The 19,060-nt window shown below is 35.5% G+C and overlaps 1 protein-coding gene across 3 annotated transcripts in view; it reads right to left on the reverse strand.

Moving 5' to 3' along the window:
- Positions 1–791: 791 nt before the first annotated feature.
- Positions 792–19,060, reverse strand: part of RIF10 (polyribonucleotide nucleotidyltransferase) — a 139,474-nt gene continuing 121,205 nt past the window's right edge. For all 3 annotated transcript variants that reach the window (XM_088972033.1, XM_088972032.1, XM_088972034.1), the window contains 13 exons: positions 14,702–14,794; positions 13,296–13,474; positions 12,888–13,071; positions 12,730–12,777; positions 11,788–11,860; positions 10,414–10,487; positions 10,206–10,313; positions 10,022–10,116; positions 8,871–8,934; positions 7,983–8,036; positions 7,860–7,901; positions 6,681–7,205; positions 792–1,193 (listed from right to left, as the gene is read on the reverse strand). In XM_088972033.1, coding sequence (XP_088828159.1) covers positions 6,777–7,205; positions 7,860–7,901; positions 7,983–8,036; positions 8,871–8,934; positions 10,022–10,116; positions 10,206–10,313; positions 10,414–10,487; positions 11,788–11,860; positions 12,730–12,777; positions 12,888–13,071; positions 13,296–13,474; positions 14,702–14,794 — 1,443 coding nt within the window. In that variant the 3' untranslated portion in view covers positions 792–1,193; positions 6,681–6,776. The remainder of the gene's footprint in view (positions 1,194–6,680; positions 7,206–7,859; positions 7,902–7,982; positions 8,037–8,870; positions 8,935–10,021; positions 10,117–10,205; positions 10,314–10,413; positions 10,488–11,787; positions 11,861–12,729; positions 12,778–12,887; positions 13,072–13,295; positions 13,475–14,701; positions 14,795–19,060) is intronic.

Consider the following 19,060-nt stretch of genomic DNA (forward strand, 5'->3'; position numbering starts at 1 on the left):
CCTCGCATCATCTGCCATTTTTGAAAGACACTTTCTTCAAAATCTGTCTATGGTTCTTTTTTTAATTTGGATTTCTATGGCTCAAAACCCAATTGGTAAGTTCAAGTATAGGGTTTCATGCTTATTTTCTTCATCAACACAATACAATGCAAATATGCGAACACCCAAGTCTAGGGTTTCGTACAGAAGAGAATTGAATTGACCTAACCAAGTGCGCCCTGTCGCAACATATATGACATGCCAAAAATGAAAATCGGGTTTTGCCATTTCAGATTCTAATATCTTAACCCAAGGCACCCCAAAATATTTCATAAGCTACATTATATCCTTGTAGTCCATAAACAGGACCTTTATGAGTTTTATCCTTTTTTTTCCTGTTTTTTCAACTCTAGGACAAGGAAGATCATAAACATTTCAATTTTGGTTTGGAACCAACAATTTTAATAAGGTCAATAAATAGTATCCCAAGTCGTACAGGATTTTCTATGAACACAAATGTGACAACCTGGTAATCAATCACGAATGAACACACCACTGTTCTGTACATAGGGTGCAGGTTTACACACTTGTGTTCGCACTAAATCCGGATTCCTTCCAAACCCTGTGGGCATCACTAGTTAGTATCTAGTCTATAAATTACATATTCATTTTGAGAGTCAGCTAATACCAAGACACCATTAGTACTAGTTATGTTGAGTAATTCCGCAACCATTCAAGGTAAAATAATTCTTTGAAAAAAGAAAAAAAAAACAATGAATACAAAAGTAACTCAGTAAATTCGCAAAGTGAAATGATTACAACCACTTTAGAAATAATTAAGAAATTAATGAATAAGAAAGATTGAGGGTTGATATTTAGGAAAATAACATACAGAAAGAAGGCCAATTCCATTTTTATAAAACATAAAAATATCAAAAAATGGAGACAAATGCCAGAACCAAAACATAATGTTGAGCAGATTATTCCTTTTGATCCCAGGAGAAAAAATGGGAATGTTCCTGGTGGTATAATGTACAATCATCCTTTAAAAAGAGCCCAAGCTATTGGATCTCTTCAGCGTTCTCTACAAGTTAAGCAGCTTACAGGAATTGCATTCCTCCTGTTTAAGGCTAATAATGCATTCTCCACAAGCCTGGCTCTAAATGCATGAAGACATAAGCAGCACGTAAAATAGAAAGATGAAGTACTCTGTCCTGTAGAAATGAATTTTTAAGTGAGCAGTGTAATGTCCAATAAATGTTTAACTGCACATTCTGTAAAGAAATATAATTAAGACCAATAAAAGGATGGTTCTTATCCTCGATCAAAACCATGAAACTTTTATTATGGGCTTCCCTGAAATCCCGATTAAAAAAGAGAAAAGAGTAGACTTGAAATTTGTAGGTAGACAGCAGAATTCTCTTTATTTCTATCTTCAAATGCTTGAATGGACTCCTACCTTCTAAAAGGATTAAACTGAATAATATTCTTTGTTTTTGCAAAGTAACTAAATAGGACGATAGGCTTTTCAACCATTTATATAAACTAGTAAGTGTACATGTGCTTCGCACGTGACTATTTTAGATTATGATAATTATAGTAATAATATATCCAAAATTTTCTATAAACTTTGTGTTTTTTATTTTTTGTTTTTTATTATTAATCAGATACATATTGCAAAATCCAAATCTAACTATGAAGTTTCAAGTATCATTGACAGGCCTACCTGCTTGGCTAGATTCTTCTTTTTGTAGTGTTTTATCTTTTTGGTGTACCTTTTTTCTTTTGTTCATTTACCAAAAAAATGTAAGATTTAAATAGAGGGAATTGAATGGGATGAAAAGTATTAGTTCAATTTTCAATTTAAACCTTACAATTAAATAAGGACTAAATTAAAAAATGAGTATTTTAGTAACTGCTTTAAAAACCGGACTAAACTGGATGGCCAAACCATTTGGCACGGGAACCGCTCAGGTCATCGGTTCTGTTTTGGCTCCGAACTGTTATTTTACAAAAAGCCGTTGAAATGGTTAGAGAGCAACTGACTAGGATGGTTTAACCATTAAAATGTTCAACCTGATAAACGGTTCTCGGGTTGCTTTCAAACTAATTCGAAAATTTTATTTATTTTAAAATAAAAATTAGAAAATAAAAAATGAAAAAAGAATCTTTCATATCTCATAATCTTGTTTGGTTATTCCCAATGGCCAAAATAGTTAGGATTTTTAGTTTTTCCATTTTGATTTTGAGTTTTATCACTTTTGTGATTCTTTTCAAGTTGTAACAATATAAAAGTTGTAACTCCAATGAAGAAATTGAAAAACCGATGCAAGAGATGGGTGATTAAACATCGATCTTATATTAGAAATCTGAGATACACCAATGAAGCAAACAATTTGGGATCTGAGAGAAATTTAGAGAGATGTAAGAAGAGGGCAAATAGTTTGCACTTCCTCCTCTTCTTCTTCTTTCTTCTCAGGGCAAATAGTTCTACAACAACACATGATGAACATGGTGACAACCACCTCCAACGATGCTTCCTTCCCTTCTTCTTTCTCACTTTTCAGCTTTAACCAACCGCCTCCTTCTCAAAATCTCACACTCCCCTCTCATAATAATGTATATATACGGTGGACTTTAACCTAATTCTAATCTAATGGTCAAAATAAAATGTTACATTATATTTTGCACCTTACTGGTTTGACCCTCTCAAACTGGACGATTGAACCATTGACCCAAAAATTGGAAGTCAAAGCGGTTCTGTTTCCGGGTCGGTTTTTAAAACCTTGATTTTAGTCAAAAGAAGGTTCCACAATCTTATTCATATTTTTAATAGTGGTGCAAATATAAAATTATAGATGTGTTCAATTTTTCTATAATATTTTTAGTATTTTTGTGTAAAAATAATTCTGATATGTCACACTTACTTTTTGTTTAATATGATAAATATAAGATACTATACATGTGCCTATATGCTTTTTTTTGCAAAATTTATGTATTTTTCATTTTGTATTTTTATATTTGATTATTTTTTATTATTTATTTATGACATTAAAAGTTAACACATTTAACCAAAAAGTTGAACTATTTATTGTTAATTTTTATATTCATTTTTGGCCACTTCTAAATTATGTATTTCATTTTCATTATCAATACAAATAATTCTTGTTTATTACACTTATATTTTTTAATTTGATTAATAAAAATATCATAAATGTGTCTATTTTTCTACATTTTTTTTTGTAATTTTCTATATTTATTTCTATTTTAAAAAATTTATTACCTAACTATTACTTCATAGGTTGATCAATTTGATTCAGATGGTTGAATTGCTTAACCACCACTTGGATAAAGAATGGTTTTGATGTTAGGTTGGTTTTAAAATATATGGGTTTATATTGTTAAAAATAGACATAGATATAATTAGTAGCATTTATTAGTGAAAAATAACTTAAAAATATAGGATTTAATAAGAAGAATGGGATTTGATACGTTAAGTATAAGACATAATGAGAGGGGACTAAATGATATGGAAAGTAATAATTGAAGTTACATTTTCAACCCTTACAATTAGAGATGGATTAAATACACAAATATGACCATTTTAGTAGCCATTAAAGCTGGCACTAAAGCTATAATAAAATGACTTTTAAACCCTTTCTCAAACAAAGAAATAGAGGATAATTTTAGTCCAAAAAAGTTTCACACTGCATGATTTAATGTGAATTAGTGAATTCCCACATGATTTAATGTGAGGACTTGGTAGGTTTCACACCACACAAGGATCAGATCAAGTTGACTAGTTAATGGTGTGAACAGAAACAACTCGAGAGTTTGATGCAATTACAATAAGGCTAGTTTGCTTAGTCCCATGCCTAGTTTGACTAGGAAATAGGATAGTTGCATAGTTTGGGTTGAATTGGAAAGGGTTTGGTTTTTCAATTGATTCTAATAGAATTAGAATTGTTTCCAATTAGAAACTTCTAGTTCAGTTAAAGTCTGATTTTGGAAACTCCTTGTAGACTCCAAGAGTCCAGCTCGATATATAATAGAGAATAGGAGAGTTGTGAGAGAGATTATCACCAAACTTTCTACCACCATACCCTAGTCCGACCAAAGCTGAAAGGAGAGCCATTTCCCTCTTTTCCCACTGAATTTTCCAGTAAAACACATAGTTCTCAAGTGATTAACAGCTGCATCAATAGCAGATAAAGAGTGTACAACGATTCACACAAAAGGACTAGATCAAGTTCTTGCAATTGGGGTTGTGCCATCTTCAGCTTGGTTTTTGGGTGTGAATCACCATTTTGGGAACTACAATTGTGGTATCCACATCAGGTAACATTCCTACTTTGATCTGGACATCAAATTTTGATTGATCAATCCTAGGAGAAATTGTTTCTCCATGGAAATTTCAATTTCTCCTTTTGGACCAATTCAAGATTTTCCTTTTGCACCAAATAACCTATCAAGGTTTGGCCTTTTTGGGCTTAAATCAGTCCACATAATATTATGCTCTAGTTTAATTTTAGGAAAGCAGAAGAAATCTGATGAATGCTTCTAAAGGGGAGCAACCGATTGATTTAGCTGCTAAGGGGGGCAGTTCTCGAGTGAAGAATCCAAGAAAGTTGATGATAAGGACATACTTTGGTGTACTCATTGCCAAAGGTCTAGACAATACCTAAGATACTTGTTGGGAACTTACCGAAAAGCCCAAGTGGGCTACCAAGAATCAAGACATCTCTAAGAGAACTACTCAGAAGAGGTATAATTCTACAAATCTGGCTATGTAAGAATCTTAGGCAAATAGCAAGACCTCTAGTTCCTCTCAAGAGCGCTCCCTTGGCTTTGACACTAGGGAAGACACTATGAACTCCTTTTGTGATCACCTGGAGATATATGGTAGGACCCTTCGGCAAATGGATAATTCACTTCCTACTCCTACCTCATTTGTGTTACATCAGGTAAAAGTGGTTTTGCATTTCATATGTCTACCTTAGTTCTTCATATCCCTTGGATCATTAACTTAGGGGCTTCTAACCATATGACCGGTATGTCTGATCTGATTTTGTTTCAGTTTTACACTCTTCTCTCTAGTAGGGATAAAGTGGACTGGCTAATGGATCCTTCTCCACCATTTTTGGTCAGGGATCAGTATCCCTTCCCCATGGACTACTTAATGCTCTTTTTCCCTTCCCCAAAATGACCAAGTAACATCAATAAGCCAAAAGATCCAAAATATTGTCCTTATCATAGAATGTTCACATCCCATAAAAGTGTTCTTTCTCCACAAAGATATCATCCAAGCATGATAAATAAAAGGGAAGTTGAAATAGCAGAACCTCCTACAAAAGAGACTACTACAACTATAAACATTATATCTCTTGTATAAGAAGAATGTCCAACTATCCCCTCATTATATAAATTGATTAGGAACTGGGCATTTTGTATTTTGATGATTCCTCTACATCGGAAGATGAAGGATGTTGGAAGACTGTTGTCAACAAAAAGACAAAAGGGATAGTCAAACCTCTAAAAATGGAATTTCTCCTCCAGTAGCTATAGCTCATAGGGTGTCTCAAGCTATATGGTTAAGTTCATTTCTTGAGGAGTTGAAGATAGTAGTATAGAAGCCATAATGCTCTTCTGTGATAATCAAGCTGCAATCAATATTGCCTACAACCTAGTGCAACATGACAAGACAAAGCATATGGAAGTTGATTGACACTTTATAAGGGAGAAAGTTTTAGTAGGAGATATGTGCCCTCCATTTGATAAGGCTGATCAGAAATTTGCAGACATCCTTACAAAAGGAGTTCAAAAGTTTTCATTGCAGAATGCACTTGGCAAGCTTGGCATGATTGACAATATATGCTCAACTTGGGTTGTCTCTTGTTATTGGGCATTCTTTATCACTTACCTGTTTATAGACTGATTGTGTAAAATAGGCTTATTGGGCCTTCCTTTATTTCTTTTATATTGCTGCTGCCTACGAGAGGCAGTATTGCCATTCCATTCTTTATTATAATCAGTTTGTATAAAGCATGACATGACTGCAGTTAAGCTCCACATTTAGTTCATCCTTAAACACTTTCTTTTCTGTTTCTTCTTCTTTCTTCATATTTCTTCTTATCTGTTCTGATTAGTTTTGTCCTTATATTTTGCACTTTGTCTGTTCAAGAATTATTGCTGCCTGCTTTCCAACTAAAAATAAGAAAGGAAAAAAATGACCTTATACAAACATATAATGACAGATCTGTCTAATTAAAGAAACTTCCAATAATACCCTTACGACTTATATTCTAACACTTATAAAAAATCACTACTGCACTATGAACCAACACCATCTGAACATCTCAGGTCAGCACAAGGAAAGCCCATAGATCTTCGTAGCATGGTTGAACCAGACAAAGAATAATTCTTGGTCCCACAACCAAAGAAAATGATAAAATAAAGAGGTTTTCTATGTGATAGATCAGCACAGGGTGTTTTATCCTTGTTTTTTTTTTTTTTTGTGTGTGTAAGAACAAACAGAAGAAAGCACAAAGGATTTAATAAGCAAATAGATCTATGACAGATAGTCTGTTATAATACCATGTTCTCTGTCATCAATTAATAGCTGCGATTGTAAGAGATAAGAGAAACCAGGAAAAGAACTCATCAGTTTGGGAGAAATTACATGAGTGAATCAGGGTCCATACCTTAACTCCTGTTAGTACAGGGAGACCTCCCAGTGGTTTCTTTCGCTTCAATCTTCAAGATAATTTTTTGCACTATGAAAAGCATCAACAAACTTATTACCCAATATTAGCCTCTCCCTTTACTAAATCAGTTCCATCTTTACCAGCAACACTACTAACAGATTTACTGTTGCTCTTCTTCTGCTTGTCTTTGTTCAAAGAGGGGCTATCTGTGGCAGAACTAACTAATCTCTTGAGAACCTTTTCCTCAGGGACCACGTCAACCTGTGCAGAAGTATTTCTCTTGGAAGGGTTCGTCACCTTTAGAGGGGCGCCCCTTTCCTGGGGCTGCTGTATGCCATCTTCTATCAGTGTACTCTTTGCTGTCCCACCAATTTTTTTGGTTGTAGCCTTATCAGGAGAAGTTTGTGAAGATGCATTTTCCTTGGTGGGGCCACTTGTTCGCTGTTTACCGCTGGGTTTCTCTGGATTTGGATCAGGAAGTAGTGCACGACGGCTCAGGCGAAGCTGCCCCTTTTCATTAATCTGATAACATGATCACAACTATGAGAAAGAAGCTTGTAGTCTGGGAATGCAAATGCAGGGACAATAAAAGACTATTAAAAGGGGAAAGCCAATTGTTTATGAAACCTATAATGATAATAACACATGTAACACATGAATTAGTTAAATGATTAGGCCAACCTGACCACTCAACTATGATGATAAATAAACTTATTTCTATATAATGTTGTACTATTGGACTTTATTTTATTTATTTATTTATTTTTGAAGTAGGGAGGACCTGAATTTGGAGTTCTGAAAGAGCAAGAGATTAGGTTGTGTTTTGATTAGCAGATGTCCACAAATTACTGATTTATGCTATACAGAGCAGAATACAGAAAAAATCAGTGCCCTCTTCCCATCCATTCTGTTTTTGCCATGATCCAAATACAGCCTTAACTACACCATAGACATGACACCATACAGAAAGTTCAGGACCCACCACTATATTTGTGGTAGCTAGGTTATACTTCCAGGCAAAACTAGATTGGTGGGATCATCCAATCAAGTCCAGTTCTAACCGTATAAAGTTTAACCCCTGAATTATTGTCTTAGGCTTCTGTCCCCATCCACAAAAGCTCTCAAATGAATAAGGTAGAACTATAGAAGCAACAAATCTGACTAGGTTTTCCTAACCTCTATAAGTTTGACATCCATGCGATCTCCAACTTTAAAAACCTGCAAATGACATAAAAATGCAAAATTACTCCACCATGATCTTCATATGACTTTAATGGAAGAGAAAGAATGGAGACTTACATCTTCAGCTTTTGCCAGCCAATCGTAACTTAGTTCACTAATGTGACAGAGTCCCTGTAGATCACTAGGATTATTATACCTTGACAGGAAAGCTAAAACCAGAAACCAACAGAATACACAGTTACACACACATTGTGCACACACATGTAAACACATAAACACAAAAGGACTTTGTAGAACTTAAATCATAAATATGAGCCTCCGTAGTGTAATAAGATTGTGATGGCTAACAAATTAACAATGTCACAGAAAGAACCATAGGAAAAGATCAATGTATGCTGCCTTTGGGAGTGCAGTTCAATTTTATATGCACTAGTACAAATGCATGGGAGTGCAAATGAAAGAATGCAGAGTCTGGTTTAATTTTGTTTGGGGTATTATCTATTCTGCTTCAGGTCTTATTTTGCTTCATTGTACTGCAATGAAACAAAATAAGGTAAAATTTGAAACAAAAATAAATCAGAATTTGCATCAAAATCATTTGCACTACCATAGTTTTGCATCAGTGAAAATAAATTTGCACTGCAACCAAATGCAGCTGTAGTATCAATACAGGGAGAAATAGAAAGAGCCAGACAGGCACATGCATGTAAATTCATGTGAGCAGGACACACATACACACATGCATAAGCACACAAACAGATTAAATGTTATCAGTCAAGTAGAACAGCACAACTTGTTTAAACCTCCAAGGAAATAAAACGTTACCTCAATGATTGTAACATTCAGGAAAAGCACTGATTTAGAAATGAATTATCTAGAAAAAGGAATCAAGGTTTCCTTGATTGTATCAAAAGTGTAGAAGTGATGCAAAGTGCAAACAAATAGCAAACAAGGTTGATGTATAAACAGATTCATGCTTAAGCCATTAGAGGATGAAACACATACCTCACGCCCAGGTGCTATCTCAACAAAGACTCCATAGGGTGCTATTGATTTGATCTCGCAGTTCCTGCTTAAAAATATTAAAGAGTTAAAAACAGAATTCTAGATATTGTAATATCACTATGCTACCAATACACTAAAAAACTGAACAGCTCTCTGACCAATGAAATGCCAAATTAAGATATAATGGTCAAGTTCTATGTAGTAAGGAATGATTTGAGATGCTTTTTTTTTTTTTAATACCTCTAGCAAATGAGTATTACTTAGTTTTCTATTTTTCGGATTTTGATGTTGTTGATCTCCATTTGTATCATGCTGGAGATGAAGAAGCTGAAGTTGACAACACCATATCTTGCTAGAAACTATAACTTGATGCCAAATATTATCTTGAATATTTGATTAGATTGAAAGGGGGTACATGAACTGGTTTTGTTTTCTCGTTTTTCTTTTATAATTTCAATCGCTGGTGTGTCCATGTTTCATTCAGGGGTTGCAAGGGAATGCTGCAACCAAATTTGCAGCAGATGTGCTCTCAAAAGAATAGAACAGAAAAATAATCTATCTGCTGTTACTGTCTTGTCAATTTATAATAAAGGGTCATTTACTGAAGCACTTCCTATGGTAAATGACATGACAAAAATACTCCAACCCACCCATATATAAAGAAATCACTATATCAGCAAAAAAAAAAAAATCTAAGTAGTTGCCATAATCAGAAATACATAATAATAGTCACAGCTGTAAACTGGTATCTCATCAAATATCCATTCTCAGCTTAAGGGGGAGTACTAGAATATTAGAAGGGCAACTTATATGCTTGCCTAATTAAGTGCACTTCGGTTTTTTCCACATATTAATATAAAAGGGATGGATTTCATCATTTGGAAAATCAAAAACTAATAAACAATTCTCTTCTTCACACAAAACTTATTCTTTCTCCTCTTCTTTCACTTCCATTTTCTTCTTTTTTTTCTTCTTCATTTTGACAATAAACCACAAGTGGCACCATGGGCTGAATGTAATAACAGTGTACAACCATGGACAAGATTGTAGAGATGGATATATCTATTTCATCCTTACAGAATGATGACCAGAAGTAGGCTTTTGGGCAAACATTTCTTTCCTACAAAACAGTATGGTTGAAAAAAAAATACCTATAAATATCACCAATTGTAGGAACCATCGTCAAATTAGCAATGATGGCTTTAGATTTCTCTAAACTTGAAAGGTCCTTTGCAGTAATTTTAACCTGTCAAAGCCATAGTAACATAAATAAAATAATGAAATGAAATATCAACTAGGAAGGAAGAAAATATCAACTCTAGGTCCAATGCTTACTATTCCATCATCCTGTGTATCAATAGCTTCTACCCCCGTCTCTTCAATGATACTTTTGACCTTCTTCCCCCCAGAACCAATAATAACGTTAACTTTCTCTGGCTTGACCTAGAAAAATAAACATAACAATGTAATATGGGAATAGAAAAATTCTGCATTTATGACTTTTAACCACTGTAGCAATGAGTTATTCAGCATGTAAACTGACCTTCATAATATGAATCAATGGAGCATACTTGGAGAGCTTCATTGAAGGAGGAGGTGAGCACTTCAACATTTCATCTGAATAAAGAAACACAAAGCCATTTGATCTTTGAACTAACAAATATTGAATGCAAAATTAAAAATATTATAAACAATTATAATCAATCCTCGGTAATTACTAAAGTTCATTTGATCCAGGAAATAGATCAATGCAAGTAATTAAGACTTTTAAAAAGATCACTTAGGTATAAATGGTTATAACATGTAATTAAGGTCAACTAAGTGGTTCTTCCTGGATGTGTGCACCTTCTTCGAAGTTCAATCATATCGTGGAATAATAATTTTCATTTGAATCTTGAAAAACTCTGACATTTCTGGTTCAGAAGCAATGCAAATGCTTTTCATCAATCCTTGACCAAATCTCAGAATGCTAAGAGAAACATGAAGGATAAGACTGTTCATGTAAATGATATAAAAGCTTAAAAATTGTGAAAGTGACCCTCCAAATATCATGCTGACCAGATTAAAGTAGGTTATTTTGGTTAGTGAAGCAGTGAAGATTTTTTTATTGATGCCTCAAATTTTATCTAACAGTCCTAGTACTTTCACGCATTTGATAAACCAAGTTCTGAAACTATTCATTGGGAGGTTTGTAGTTGTATATTTTGATGACATTATAATATGAAACCCTTTAGGAGGCCCATACAGCACATAAAGGAAGTTGTAGAGATTCCACACCAAGAGCAACTCTACAGACCAGGAAAAGTGCCATTTTTTAATAGACTAGAAACTGTTTTGGGGATTTCTAAGTCTATTGCCTATGATAGAGATTACAAGTTTAGAAGAAGAGCATTTAAAGCAATGAGTGGTTGTTATTGCTTAAGCTGAATTTTCTTTTAATTACTCAAGGAATTGTACTGTGGAGGCCATTTATGGAAGGTAGCACACAGAACTTTAAGATTTGCTTCCATTTTCCTAATCTGTAAAAAAAGTAATTTTTTTGATAAATCTGTAAAAAAAGTATATTAAAGAAAAGAATATAGCGGATCAGATGTCCAAACTTCATGAGGGCATCCATTTGAAGATCAAGGAGTCTAATGTCAAGTATAGAACCTATTTCAATAAGATAAGGAGGTTGCAAACCTTAAATTAAGGTGATTTGGCATTAATGTACTTATGTAAGGAAAGATTTCAGTAAGAACCTATTCTAAGCTTAGGAGGAAGGTCAGGCCTTTCAACACTTTTAAGAAGATCAATGATAACACCTATGAAGTCAACTTGCTGATTGCTTTGGGCATTGATTCTACTTTTAGTATTATTGATCTCTATTCTATACATTGTAAGGATGGTGGATTCAAGGACAGCTACAAAAGCCTACCAAGAACATGCTTCCGTCCATCTTTTGCTTGAAGAAGAGCTTCTTTCATGATGGGTAACGTAATTCCTCCAACCTGTCATAAGGGATGTCAACAACCACAATAACACATAAATACATACATAGAAAAAAGGTTCCCTAACTGGGACATGTATGGAGAATCCTTATACAACATACTCAATTCTAAGCCACATGGAGGAGTCCTATAATCATCCCTGACTGTTTAAAAGATAGGGTACCCTCTACATTAGCCACTTGTTGAATCCCACAGTCCATATCAACCCTACTGCAACAATGTATTGGAGCTTTTCTTGATAACATTTCAGTTTCCTAATTTAGAAATTGTCATAAACCCCACACTAATTGGACCAAGATTTTCTTTTCCATGAATATGGGCTCAAAAGTGAATAACAGGCAGTCCTCCTAAACCCCAAACTAATTGCACATGGTATATTTATGGATGATGGTTTGACAAATGTCCAACAGGAGTGACACATCTATGGCCCATTTTTTTCTCTTATCACTATAATTGCACATGATAAAAAACATATACTGATATTAATTTTTTAGGGCCATGAGAATGATTTCATATGAGCCAATCAGAACATCCCCAACCATGAAGATGTAATTGATAATGATACTGTTAAAAAAAACACTTAAAGAAGGGATCAAATCTTAGCACTGAATATTTGTGGATGTTGCTTCTTGATGGCATGTTGGGTGCTAGGTCTATTTATTGTTTGTGTTATTTTAATTATTAAGTTTAACTTATTTGAAGATTATAATGATATATGATAACTGCTTGGTTCAAATGTTAAGACATTGTTGTTGTGTGATCAATATTGTCACTTATAAAATTTGCCCATAGGATCAGGATCAATCAAGCATCACAATATAAAGTACTTCCTGAATAATTTTGGCCTAGATAAGCATCTCATAAATGACCTTTATGTCCATCTGAAATGCAGTTATACCATTCCCATTTCCAGCAACCTGCACCATTAAAAGTGTAGTTTAAAACTAAGATATCTATTTAAGTTCTATCATCAAATCAATGCTAATAGTGAGAATAGAAAAAATGAAGTACCCCTCTACTGCCAAACCTTAAAATCCATATCACCAGAAGCATCTTCAGATCCAGTAATGTCAGAGAGAATAAGTGGTGATCCATCTCCTCCAAATTCTTTTGTGTCCAAAACCATACCCATTGCAATCCCAGCAACAGAGCACTTCACAGGAACCCCAGCATCTTGCAAAGCTAAGCAGCCCCCACAAACAGATGCCATACTGTTCTAGTTCATAAAACTTAATTGTTAACTAAAATATAGCTATAATTCATAAAAAAAAAACTAAAATATAGCTATACAAAAATGACCTGGCACAGTTGAGAAAAGGGAAGAAGGGAATTGTCCCTGTACAGGCTGTACTAATGAATGAAAATGTTTGAAAAAGATCGTGTACTTTGGATTACACTCAAATATAATCATATAATACAAATCGAGAAATTTCACCTTGAAGAACCATTGCTTTCAGTGATGGTACTTTCAACACGTACAGTGTAAGGAAAATCCTCTCCAGAAGGCAAAATGGGTTCAAGTGCTCTTTCTGCAAGCATTCCATGACCAATTTCTCTTCTACTGGGTGCTCCCATGCGCCCAACTTCTCCAACACATGATGGTGGAAAGGAATACTGAACAATTAAATCAAAGAATCCTTTTAATAATCAGATTTTGCTTAAAATTTTAAAGTAAACAATTTAGATTCAAATTTTCAAAAACAAATTAATCAGAAAATTGAAACAACCATATTTCTTTTTGCAGAAAAAGAACTTCCCAACAATAATGCAGGGGTTGTTTGATAATGGCTGAAATGGATGAACTGAATGACTTAATTCTTTGTCTTTTAGTACACAAAATAACTAAATAATGAAATATTCAGTCCTCCACGCACTGATAAAACTTCAACTAGTTGACTTGGCTTCCAATGCACAGTTACCCACTTTACAGTATTGTCTTCAACAACAAAAAGCACAGGAATTAACCTACAGGAAATGCCTCCAACAATACCAATGGATTCCTAATCTTACCAACATTTTCAATCTCTGTGAAAGGTTTGGCTGTTTGTGAGGCTCCTGTGAATGATACATTACCCCATTCAGTTCCTTGATTGTACTTTTGGCTAAAAGAATAATAGTTGCAAATACTCTTTTACTCCTCACCCACAGTAATGTGTCAAGTGCAGGAAGCCTGCAAAAGCCCAGGCTTTTTTTTTTTTTTTTCCAAACAACCAATCTTTTTGATCAATCTCCAAATATATAAGAAAGTCACTTCCTAACTAAGACTCACTCAGCAATATGGGACAGTCAACTACATATGCAGGGTCACCAAAGCTGATGGCAACAGAGCACACCATGATGAAATGATCACCATGATCTCTAAAAGCTCCACTGGCCTACATATGTAGCACCCATAAAAATTCAGGTTAGCAATTCTATGAAAGCACAAACCTAATCTTACACAATAACCTATCTGAGAATCGATGTGCTATCCTCAGTCTAACCAGGAGCTGATAGTGCAATAATTTCAAAGTTCAAATAGCCATGTTGATAAGCTTAATCAACAAATCCTAAAGTTAATATTTCTAGTTTCACAAATCCCAACTATTTCATTTGGGAGTTTGGACAAAGCAACTAAAGGACAAGAAAAATGGTAAAATTATCAATTTAATTTAAAGCATCAAGAAAATTTGTAAAAACCAGAAAACAAAAATATTAGAAAGGAAAAAATGACAACATCTTATATGATAGAGCCTGAAGCTACATCTTTCTTTCACATAAATAACTATATCTGCTTACCACTGAGAAAAAAGTTTACAATAATCTCTTACTAAACTCATACTTCCAAATTATAGAGTGCACCTGAAGGTAGAATCTCTTCAATTCATCTACATCTACGAGGTTGTCTATCCTCTGAGCCATTTGTCTGTCGCCAAGAGTAACCACTGCAAGTGACTGTAAAACATGAAAAGATTAAACAATTACTAACAAGTAATATCAAATATCATTACCAATGCATAGTTCATAATTTAGCAGCGTATAACAAAAGAAACCCAGGGGTTGTTTGTGTAAAGAGTTTATCTCTTGAATTTTACTGATTGATTGTGCTTGGTCTCATTGTAATATAATAGGTTGTATATATAAAGAATCGTGTAAGTTTGTTATGTCCACATAATCAGGGTCAATTATGTAATTGTAAATATGTTGCACTATTCAAGTGGTGGGAACATTCATTCAAATACACACCTTCATCTTTTACCCCTCCACTCAAGCTTGATATAATGGAAATTGACATGGTATCCCAGCCATGGAAATCTGATCTTTTGTATGAATCACAAGGGCCAAGATTGTCCACTGCTAGCTCGAGTTCTGTCAGGTTGTGTGTTTCCTAGCAGTCAATCAATTCAAGTGGTGTCTTCAAATCAAAGTGTTGTTGAAAGGCATTGAATGAAGATTCAACCAAAGGTATTTTGGTGAGAATATTAGTCATTTTATGGAATTTTCTGAAGGTTTTTAGTGCTGAAAACCTGAATATTCAGGTAGGGTTGAAATTGAAATTAAACAACGACAGTTCCAATCTTCCATGTTTGTTCTCTTTGAATCAGCAGTGTTTGGGCATGGGAATATGGATTCGTTGCCATTTGAGTGCTTTTGGACTGTTGGGAGGCCTGCTTGATTATCCCTTTGAAAGGAGGTGTATTAGGGCTCCTTTGAAGGTACTTTCTGGAGGCAAGAACCCCTGTTTCAACCTAGGATTATGTCCTCCAGTTGGATAACTTCTCTTTTGCCCTTGTTTGATTTTGAAACATAAAATCAGCTTTTCTAGGAGTTCTGATCTCCTATGTTTGGATCTATCAGTGTTTGGTGGTGCACTGGATATTCCCCTGTAACAGGAAAAGCTCTGATGGTTGCAGATTAGTCTAAATTGATTGCTGTTCGATCCAAAGGGACAAGCTACAGTATGTAGTAACTTGAATTCTAGTTCAATGTGAAAGGAAAGGGACTTTGGGGGCAACTTGATCGATCGAGAATCAACTTCAGCAGTTTCAATTGACACTACTATTGCATATCAACTTCAGCAGTTTCAATTGGCCAAGGCTATGTGGGAATACTTTCAGGTTGGGATTTTGTCAAAATTTGAATGGGCTTGTCCCAGAAACCCAAGCCAGTTCAGTGTTAAATCTTCAAATAGAGTACCTCGACTTGCACCCCTATTGTTAGCACATAGTGGCTGTAAGTACATGGACATTGTGCTGTAAACACACATAAGTATCCACAGTGCACCAATGTCAAAGCACAAACCTAGGCCCCCATATTCAAACTGCACTGACAAATACCCAGACAGGCGTACAGCTAGAAGTCCCCTACAGCGCAGCTCCACATGAATACCTAAGACACGATATACAATCACACTTGCGATGAGACATGCTGAATCACAGTGGCAGCACAAAACCAAGTTCACCGATGTTCTATGAACCAGTGCTTCAGTGTAGTAGCCCTCCATGTTGCAATGACCCTTCGCCAGAAGCTCTGCAGCGGAGCAGCATAACACAAGCATACAACCTTTTATCTGGGCACTGCAGCGCAACAATATGATATGCCAAAAGAATTGCAATGAATTGCCAGCGCATTAGCACTCCGGAAGAGAGACCAAAACAAGTCAGGAAGTTTCTAGAGGCGGGGATGTATTAGGGCTCCTTTGAGGGTACTTTCTGCAGGCAAGAACCCCTGTTTCAACCTAGGATTATGTCCTCCGGTTGGATAACTTCTCTTTTGCCCTTGTTTGGTTTTGAAACATAAGATCAGCTTTTCTAGGAGTTCTGATCTCCTATGTTTGGATCTATCAGTGTTTGGTGGTGCACTGGATATTCCCCTGTAACAGGAGAAGCTCTGATGGTTGCAGATTAGTCTAAATTGATTGCTATTCGATCCAAAGGGACAAGCTACAGTATGTAGTAACTTGAATTCTAGTTCAATGTGAAAAGAAAGGGACTTTGGGGGCAGCTTGATCAATCGAGAATCAACTTCAGCAGTTTCAATTGACACTACTATTGCATATCAACTTCAGCAGTTTCAATTGGCCAAGGCTATGTGGTAATACTTTTGGGTTGGGATTTTGTCAAAATTTGAATGGGCTCGTCCCAGAAACCCAAGCCAGTTCAGTGTTAAATCTTCAAATAGGGTACCTCGACTTGCAACCCTATTGTTAGCACACAGTGGCTGTAAGTACATGGACATTGTGCTGTAAACACACAAGTATCCACAGTGCACCAAAGTCACAGCACAAACCTAGGCCCCCATATTCAAACTGCACTGACAAATACCCAGACAGGCGTACAGCTAGAAGTCCCCTACAGCGCAGCTCCACATGAATACCTAAGACACGATATACAATCACACTTACGATGAGACATGCTGAATCACAGTGGCAGCACAAAACCAAGTTCACTGATGTTCTATGAACCAGTGCTTCAGTGTAGTAGCCCTCCATGTTGCGATGACCCTTTGCCAGAAGCGCTGCAGCGGAGCAGCATAAGACAAGCATACAACCTTTTAGCTGGGCACTGCAGCGCACAATATGATATGCCAAAAGAATTGCAATGAATTGCCAGCACATTAACACTCCGAAAGAGACACCAAAACAAGTCAGGAAGTTTCTAGAGGTGGGGATGTAGCTAAACTCATTCTTATGTGCAGACTCCGAGGGAAAGAGTGGAATCTCTGATCCTGTTACCTCCATGTGGACACGTGGCAAAACCCTACTCGTGAATCGTCCACTCTAAAAATTAACGAATTAAAAAGACCTTCCTATATAGAAGAAAGACTCCTTTTGCACCACATAATTTCCTATTCCATTAGGAAGTCTTCCTCTATAAATAGGGAAGACCCAACACCCTCTAAAAATAGAGAGAAGAGAAGAAGCACCCATTACATACATTATTGATCTCCTTGCATGACCTCTGTCGGACCATGATCTCAACCCTTTCTCCAATCCTCATTAAAACTTCCCTACAACTCCTTACAACCCTACCTTCTTACCTTCTCCTTCCTAAGATCATCCACCATCTTTCAGGAAGACCTACACTATTGCCTTATCTCCCCGTTCACGGTGCCATCTCAAACTTGAACCCGCATCCTCATGCTATCCAGCTCAAGATCTTGCAATTAGACCAAGAAATGGTGGTTGTGGAGAAGTGGCATCTGTTGTCAAATAGGGTCTATGGTTATGGAGAACAGGAGAATTGTTGTCCAGTGTCTAATAGGGTCTGTATGGAGGAAGCTCATAATATAGTGGTGGGTCTGCCTTTCTACATTTGGTTGAGACCAATTTTCCAACAGACTGCAGCTCTATGTGGTAGAGTGCTTGAAGATGTAAACTTGAGACATTTACAGATGGTCACCTTGGAACTTGTTGAGATTGGGCTGATAGCATTTTTTTGTTCATAATGTTTAGTTAGAGTTATTGGGCCCAAGGCCCATTAGTTTATGTTTTGTTAGGCGAGTTTTTTATGTGCTTTTAGTAGTAGCCAACTTACTAAGGGTATAGAGAGAAAAATCTACACTCTAGTCGGTCAAGTTATATTTTTAGTTTTCTATATTAAAACAAATTGACTCTTGCGCTCTTACGTAAGTATGGGACACATCACTTAACATGACACCTCATACTAAACATAAACAAAAAGACTAATTTGCCCCTATATAATTGACGCTAACACTCCCCCCAAGCTGGTGAGTATATATCATATAATCCCAGCTTGTTACATATGTAGTCCACTCTTGCCCGACTTAACCCTTTGGTGAACAAATCTGCCCATTGGCTTCCTGTGTTAACATATGCTGTGCTTATCACTCCACTAAGAACCTTCTCTCTCATAAAGTGACCATAGTTTTAAAGGCGTCTAGGCAATTTTGGGCGACATTGGGGCACCTAGTTGCCTAGTCACCTAGTTTTATAATATAAAACTAGTTTCCTAGTCTTATATACCATTCAGCATGTATGTTAATTGAAAAAATAGCACCTCCCTTTATTAAGAACCTTAAATTTCCTCTAAAAATGTGGCAAATCATCACATCTAAAAGATAAAAATCTTTTACATATATTAATTTCATTATTTTCAAAAATAATACCACTATAATAAGTATTTAATAGAACAAATTCATATTAATTAGTAGCTAAAGAAGGTTATTAACTTTATATGATAAATATTCAAGATGGAAAGT

Source organism: Nelumbo lutea, chromosome 2 (genome assembly GCF_056320005.1).
Source record: "Nelumbo lutea isolate HS-2025 chromosome 2, American lotus-T2T, whole genome shotgun sequence".
NCBI lineage: Eukaryota > Viridiplantae > Streptophyta > Magnoliopsida > Proteales > Nelumbonaceae > Nelumbo > Nelumbo lutea.